Source organism: Simochromis diagramma, unplaced genomic scaffold, assembly GCF_900408965.1.
Source record: "Simochromis diagramma unplaced genomic scaffold, fSimDia1.1 OVJJ01000585.1, whole genome shotgun sequence".
In the NCBI taxonomy this organism is placed as follows: domain Eukaryota; kingdom Metazoa; phylum Chordata; class Actinopteri; order Cichliformes; family Cichlidae; genus Simochromis; species Simochromis diagramma.
This window is the reverse complement of record NW_024387398.1, coordinates 1,926,401-1,933,808: the sequence shown is the minus strand read 5'-3', so window position 1 is coordinate 1,933,808 and position 7,408 is coordinate 1,926,401. Positions and strand designations below refer to the sequence as shown.

Below are 7,408 nucleotides of genomic sequence, written 5' to 3'. Positions count from 1 at the left end.
TCCTGCTGTCTAAACCCAGCAGCAAGATTATAACCTGGAATGTCTTTGTTTCTGTTTGGAATCAATTTTGTTTAATATAATTGTTTATTTTTTCACTGCATGTCAAGATGCACAAAGGTTTGTTGCGCCATATCCAGGGGAAATCTCTGTGGCGTTCCGCAAGGGGCCACTTGGATACCTTCTCCAGGACTCGTCAAAAGAAGCTCGACGGATTAAAAATGACCCCAAGCTTCAGGACAAGTCTGCACCTGTGAGGGAAGACGATGCTCTGACTGTCATCTATCAGAGAGGAGGCGATGCCTCCAACATGAAGGAAGTGCAGGGAGAGTACATCCTGCAGTTTGGAAAATATAAAGGGAAATCTTTCCGGTGGCTTCTGGAGAATGATGTCGGGTACACCATGTACCTGATCAAAGATCTCAGGAAAGAAGTGGATGCAGGGACCTCTTTGGAAGAAGGGCATGGCAAGGAGAGCTTGCATTCATTTGTACAGTATACCCTCAGCTTTGCAGAGATAAAAGCTCTTCTGGACTATGAGGCCAGCAGAGTGAGTGTTGCTGCAGAAGCCTCTGAGGATGATCAGCTGGTTGGCTTTGGCTCATGAGCCAAGAGCACCTGGAAGGAGATTTGGGACGGCAGAGGTGACGGCTATGCAGACCTTATCATGAGGAAGAGCTGCAGTCAAGGAACACGGATGCATAAGCTGCAGCAGTCTGCGCCTGCTTCCACAAATGCTCCAACTAAACCCCTGGGTAAGTTGTTTTAATAATATTTTAATAACAGTGTTGATGTGAAATATAAGTTCATTATATATTTATCTAATTGTTGCCCGCATCATAGGGATGGATGAGGATAAAGACCTGGAGGACGCAATGCTGAGCATGTCACCTGTAAAACTACACATGCAGAGCTGTAAGTACTGCGTTATTACTAAATGTCAGAAGCGATAATTGCTAAGTCTGTTTCTGTCTCATATGTCCCTGTCCTCTGTCTCTGTATAACTAGTCACTGTGCCAGCAGCAGCAGGGTCCACACCCAGAGGAGCTTCAGGAGCAAACACAGGTTTTCAAATGAAAGGTTTCAGAACTGGAGTACAATTGTTTTACATAATAATAATGGATTGGATTTATATAGCGCTTTTCAAGGCACCCAAAGCACTTTACAATACCACTATTCATTCACTCTCACACACTGGTGGAGGCAGCTACAGTTGTAGCCACAGCTGCCCTGGGGCAGACTGACAGAAGCGAGGCTGCCATATCGCGCCATCGGCCCCTCTGGCCAACACCAGTAGGCAAGTAGGGTAAAGTGTCTTACCCAAGGACACAACGACCAGGACAGAGAGCCCAGGGATCGAACCGGCGACCTTCCGGTTACAGATACGCTTCCCAACCCCCTGAGCCATGGTCGCCCATAATTGCTCTCTAAAGCTGAGCCTGAACTTGAACTTTTATATATTGTCTTGTTCTTGTTTTGTGTGTTCTGGCCACGTTCTGGCGATGTTCCGCTAATAGTATAGTTGTATGCTGGTGTTAATAGGAAAATTGTACTTAGTAGTCAGTATAATCTTTTAATGATATAAGTTTGCATATGGTAGAATGCTGCATGTAATTATTTGTGTGTAGAAGTATATAGTTGGTGGCATATTGAAAGAATGTCTCATCCTAGGAGGTCTGTAACATTCTAGGGTGTTCACCCCCACATCCTAGGAGCATGAGAGAGGTCGTACCTTGTCTTATTGTTTTACGGTAGGATTAACGTAGCTATACCTGTTTTAGTCTAAGTGCTTTTTGGTTTGATGAACTGCTGGACTTCGAGACCAGCAGGTTTAGGGAAGTTGTTTATGGGGCCACACTCTGACCACACACACACACACACACACACACACACACACACACACACACACACACACACACACACACACACACACACACACACCTCCACATTCCAATGTAAGGAACAAACGCTCACTGAAGTATAAATAAAGACCGGGGCAGTTTCTCAGCGCGAGTCTCTCAGTCTGGAGGCTGCCCTTGCTAGCAAGAAGTTCTGTGTGTTTCTCTTCTCTGAGTCTTTACTGAAGAAGTGTTTTAGAATATATTTCTTAACAGCTGGCATTATGCTAACTGTCCTAAGGACTCAACCACAAAGGGTGAGTATGTGTTCTTGTTCTCTATGAATGTGTTAAAAACAAGTAGCAGTAGTTACTAACACCTGAATGCATGTTGTTCACTGACTTGTACCGCTCCTCCTGCTTCGATGAGAAGAGGTTAAAATGATTTGGTTTGGCATCTCTGTTGCATATAAATAAATTACATTTGTTTTGCAATGAGAAACAGGAGAAGTAAGAGTATGGATGTGTGAGTTCCTACTAACAGCAACACTCACATACAGTGTAAATTATGAAGCTGCTGACACGTTTTCCTGTTGTAGTTCCATCTGCTGCACTGTCCATACCACTGTCCAGTACAACTGCAGAACCTCAGGCATCATCAGCCGATGGTACAAAGCAACTATAATGTTTTTCATATAATTAAATGTTCTGTTTATTGTGTCTAGAGTAAAAAAATGTTTCCATTACTCTTTTCGATTACTATACCTGTAGGTGCAGCCTCAAGTGTGAAGAGGAAGTCACCTGCGCCCCTCCCACAGGAGCTGGCATTTCTACTAAAGGAGACCACAGGTCAGTGAAACAGAAAGGTCTGAGTCAAATCCTGGTCCCTCTCTATTTTCATTTACAGTTGATGTTCAGTTAAACGTCTGCTTAAAGCATAGATCATTAATGATAGCATATTATTCACGCTCAGGTTACATTTTGTCATCTTGTTCATAATTTGCACAAATGAATTACAGAATGACTGCATTCATTTGTTTCAGGACCGAGTACAGATGCTGCTTCCACATCTGTGTGCAAAGTGCTAACTTTTGAAGACAGCAGTGAAGATGGTGAGCGTATACTGCATGTCTTTTATTTTTTTCTGTGTATTCCAACAGTAACAATATAAGAGTAGCACTGTTTTGTCAAATATTTACGTTTCAATCCCAGATCCTTCAGCTCAGCCAGCTGTTCCAGTTCCAGTGGCTGGTTATGAGTATGACCTCAGCAGCTGGAATTGTTCTCCTCACCAGCAGCTGTGGATGAAGACTGAGCTTCAGGACCTAGGACTGTGGCCTGGGTCTCGACCAGTGCGTCACGCAGGGAACGCGACTTCACTCTGGCGTCTCCCTCCACAGCCTGAGCTCATAGATACAGTGGCTGACCTACCATCGCCAAATTTCTTCCAGCTCCACCCCTTCTTCAGCCTTCTTCTCCAACCTGAGAGTGTTAGTGCTATCATGGTCAGGTTAAGAAACAATTATATCTTGCCATGTCTCCATGATTGCTTTGGTTCACAAGTGGTCTCTGCTGGTGTGGGCAGGCCACGAGTAATTGTTGGCACCAGTGGTCAGTATTACATCCTGTCCTCACGACTCTGCTGCAGGGCTTGTCGCAGGAACTGGTTTGCTGACAATCCACGATGGCTGGAGAAACTGCCCAAAAGGTTTACCAACCTTCTCCCTGCTTTTCTTACATATAAAAAGGCCATCTGCAAGTCTGTTATGGATGAGCCCAGGAGGACTGGGAAATCTCCAGCAGATATGGCAAACCAATTAAATGAACTCATGCACCTCAAGTACGAGCGAGCTCACCTGGCGTACCTCCATGCCACAGAATCGGTCTGGGATTCTGAGGCAGGAGCCCATGGACAGAGGACCATTGGGAAGTTCCTGAGGAAGGAAAATAAGCCACAGGAGTTCAGGTCTTATGAAGACCCACATGCCTGGTGTGGTGTTTCTGTGTCCAGCCATTACCTGACTGACTGCCTGCTCGACGAATTCCGACGTCAACATCCAGTCATATCCAAACTCCTCCAGGCCACATCTTCAGGTCTGACCACACCAGGAAGGTGGCACGAAATGTCACGCTGGCATCTGGGGTCATGTCCAGTTATTACATAATGAATGAAAACTGGCTGAGTGTTTCGTGGGTCATGGTTCAGTCTGAGACCTTTCTGTCTCAGACTGAACCATGTACCAGGGAATGGCCAAAAGGTACAGTGATGCAGGAGTGGAAAAGGCCGGCTACCACTGGTACCAGTGGACCCGTTCCACTGCCTGAGGCGAGTGGAGTGTACCTCTGAGCATCATCCTCTGTTCAGCACTTTCTGCCAGCTTCTCTCTGCTGCATTCTCAGTGGTTGATCAGGCGGACCTGAAGAGGCTCCAGGATGCTTATAAGTTCTGTGGCATCCATCCTGCTAATCCCACAAAGCAACACATATGGGAGCACTGCAGGATCCAAATACCACAACCCACTGAGCTGCTGAACAGAGCGGAAAATATCCTGAATCATTTTCACCTGGCCACAGACCCCAACAATGTCCCACTCTTCAAGCCATCCATGCTGAAGACGTGGTGCATTCAGAGAGTCCACATTCTGCGTGGCTGCCTCAGTGACCCTGAACTCTCAGAGGGTGTAATGTTTAGGTACGGTGGGACTCTTCAGCTTAACCATGTCCCTGGTGAAGGTGCCAAGGTCCCCATCTGGATTCCTGTCCGAGGCACTTCACAGCAGGAGGGTTATCATTTCCACCAGGCCCAGTGGATTACCGGGACTCATGTATCCAATGAACTATTCCAAGCCCAGGGCATGACAGGGGTGGCACGATGGAACTACCAAAGACTGGTGGACCTTAAGCAGCCAGGTGTCATTCTCCCTTCTGTTTTTGATCCAGCTCTAGTGGTGGAGTTGAATGCAGCCTCCAGAAGAGTGACTGATCAGGAGAAGTACCCTGCACTTCACCTCTCTGACAGAGACACTGGAGAGCGATTTGGGCTTGAACACAGAGAGCCAGGCTGCCGTCCAGTCCCTCTGAACTGGGACAAACACAAAACCCTGAGAAAAGATGAACCAGCTGCCCTTCAGCCCCCATCCTCTGTTTCAAAACCTGTGGCTGCCCAACTTCAGGTTCCAGCAGCAGGACCCTCCTCCAGCCTGGCACCGCTAGGTGTGGCATCCCCCACACCAGCACCACCTGTCACCCACCCTTTCTCTGGTGCACTTTTAAAGCAGGAGTTAGCATCAGAAGACACCCAGCAACCTACAACAGTCATGGGTAAGTTAACATAGTGGTATTGTCAAACAATTCCGTGTACTTACTAGGGGTGCAACTATACACAAAATTCACGGTTCGGTTCGGTTCGATACTTTGGTGTCACGGTTCGATATTTTTTCGATACAAAAAAAATGTTCATGCCTTTTTAATTTGTCATTTATTAAAATTATAAATATATATTTTAACTCAAAAGTACAGTTTTTAAATTTAACCCTAACCCTTGTGCGTGTTTTTTATTTTGACAGCGAATGCGCACCTGCGGACCACTTATGTGCAGCCCTGGTTATTTAGCTCGTCATATTGCAGCCACAGAAATTCTTTTGTCCATGAAACCATAAAGCTGCACTTTCTTTTTGCCTTATAGTCTGATTTGTCATAACTTCTCCGTTTTGTGGTAAGCTTTTCTTTGGCTGTCACTTCTTCACCCTGACCTGTCTTATTTGGCTCAGCAGAACTAAAATATATATCTGTCTGTGAAGGTCATCGTAGTCAAATATATATCCTGCTGCTTTTACACACGCACTCACATAAGCTCAGCGATTCTCTGCGCGATCAACCTCTCACATGTTTAAGCTTGCTGCGGGAGATTTCACTTGTCATGTTTGCATAGTAAGCTAACAATTAATAAGACGATGTCAGAGGAATTGGTGCACAAATTATCATCACTCACAGATCAGTGCTGTTGCTCTCTATACACAGTTCGCGCGATTGCAAAGTGAAAGCAAAAAAACAAGCGCAAATTCAAACGCGATTGCAATATGTCACATATTGACAGTGGCTCACCGATGCCAATGACATAATTACCCAGCTACATTTCTGAAAGAATGCAAAAGCATTGACATATATTTTTCCTTCCTACAATAGCCCGACGGGCAGGGCAGAGATAGATTTTGGTAAACCGACTGAAAAAAATCGCTAGCCCTGGGACGTCGGGCTAGCGATATTGCAAGCCCTGTATCTGATTGAGGAATCACTCATCTTTGGAAAAGAGAGTTTATTACAGAGAAATGTCTCTTTCCAAAATAAAAGCTATACTATCCGCTTCTTCTGGGCTATATTCTCAGCAGCATATTAAACATATAAGGAGAATCATGTGCTAACAGCTGTCTAAATGACTCGGCTAAAGTTAGTAGCATGCTTGCTTGTTTTTTTTCTGCTTCCACTTGTCTTTGCACTAGGATGATGTCGGCGTAAATGTGCAGTCATATTCGTTGTGTTCCCACTAGTGCTTTCAGGTTAATCTCGTTGAAATGACCTTAACGCCACAACACGGCAAATCTCCGTTAACGAGCTACCGCCTATCACCCCGTGCATGGGGCTAGACGGCCAACACGTTAACGAGCTAACTGCGCTAACACACTAGTTCCCACCCATGTAATTGAGCATTGCGTGGCACATCCAACATACTGTTTTACTTTAGTCCATGACTCGCTTACCTTCAGGGTCATACGTCACATGAAGACCAAAATAGTTCCAAACGCCAGATCTGAATGAGGGTGGGGGAGGTTCAATTTGCCATGTTGCAACGAGCTTACCTTCTGTCTCGCTAGCTTGCCCTGCGCTCTTCCTTCTGACGATGTTGTCTGTGTTGAGTGCTCAGTGGATCTGCGTTCGACTACTCCGCCTAGGCTGCACTGTCGAGCCTAGGCGGAGTAGTCGAACGCAGATTCACTGAGCGCTCAACACAGACAGCATGGTCAGAAGGAAAGTTGATAAAATAAATTACAAATTTTGTATTGTTCGATACATATGCGTACCGAACCGAAAGCACTGTATCGAACGGTTCAATATCGATACGAATATCGTTGCACCCCTAGTACTTACTATTATTATTATTAATGTATACGTTATTATTATTAGTTCATTACATGATATATGAGTAACTATTATTAATGTTTCCCAGAAATCTCTGAAGCTGTACCTCTGCCGATGCGGGCCTCACCAAGGAGTGCTCGCACTGGACCTATAAAGACAGGTGGACGGGTTTTTGTGCTGGACCACACATGCTGGACACGACCCATGAAAGAGGCAATAGATGATTTGTTGCAAAAGTACCATGGGAAGAAGGACATCCTGAAGCTTGTGGATCAAGATTATGCAGACATGGTCCATCGCTCGGCTACAGATCCCAACAGCCTGCTGCGTCCCACATCCAAGGTGCACATATCCTGGTAGTTGAAGCACTTGGCTAAGCTTCTCAACACCAATTCATCTTTGAACATAAGCCCAGAAAAACTACTGGAGACTCAGCAG

At 45.5% G+C, this 7,408-nt stretch overlaps 1 protein-coding gene across 1 annotated transcript; it reads left to right on the top strand.

Moving 5' to 3' along the window:
* The first annotated feature begins 664 nt into the window (after positions 1 to 664).
* On the top strand, positions 665 to 7,113 carry LOC120720565. The gene is made up of 9 exons (XM_040010289.1): positions 665 to 752; positions 841 to 912; positions 1,006 to 1,027; positions 2,112 to 2,152; positions 2,434 to 2,502; positions 2,606 to 2,683; positions 2,878 to 2,946; positions 3,047 to 5,155; positions 7,059 to 7,113. Exons 1-8 carry the CDS (start codon positions 665 to 667, stop codon positions 3,997 to 3,999), a joined length of 1,392 nt encoding a protein of 463 aa, XP_039866223.1. The 3' UTR covers positions 4,000 to 5,155; positions 7,059 to 7,113.
* Positions 7,114 to 7,408: the final 295 nt, after the last annotated feature.

What these genes read in the sequence shown, in the direction of transcription:
- LOC120720565 (XM_040010289.1), top strand. Translation starts at nt 665, where the DNA reads ATGAGGAAGAGCTGCAGTCAAGGAACACGGATGCATAAGCTGCAGCAG. An exon ending in TAAGGACTCAACCACAAAGG is followed by an intron (nt 2,153 to 2,433) that starts GTGAGTATGTGT and finishes TTCCTGTTGTAG; the next exon opens with TTCCATCTGCTGCACTGTCC. An exon ending in TGAAGACAGCAGTGAAGATG is followed by an intron (nt 2,947 to 3,046) that starts GTGAGCGTATAC and finishes TTTCAATCCCAG; the next exon opens with ATCCTTCAGCTCAGCCAGCT.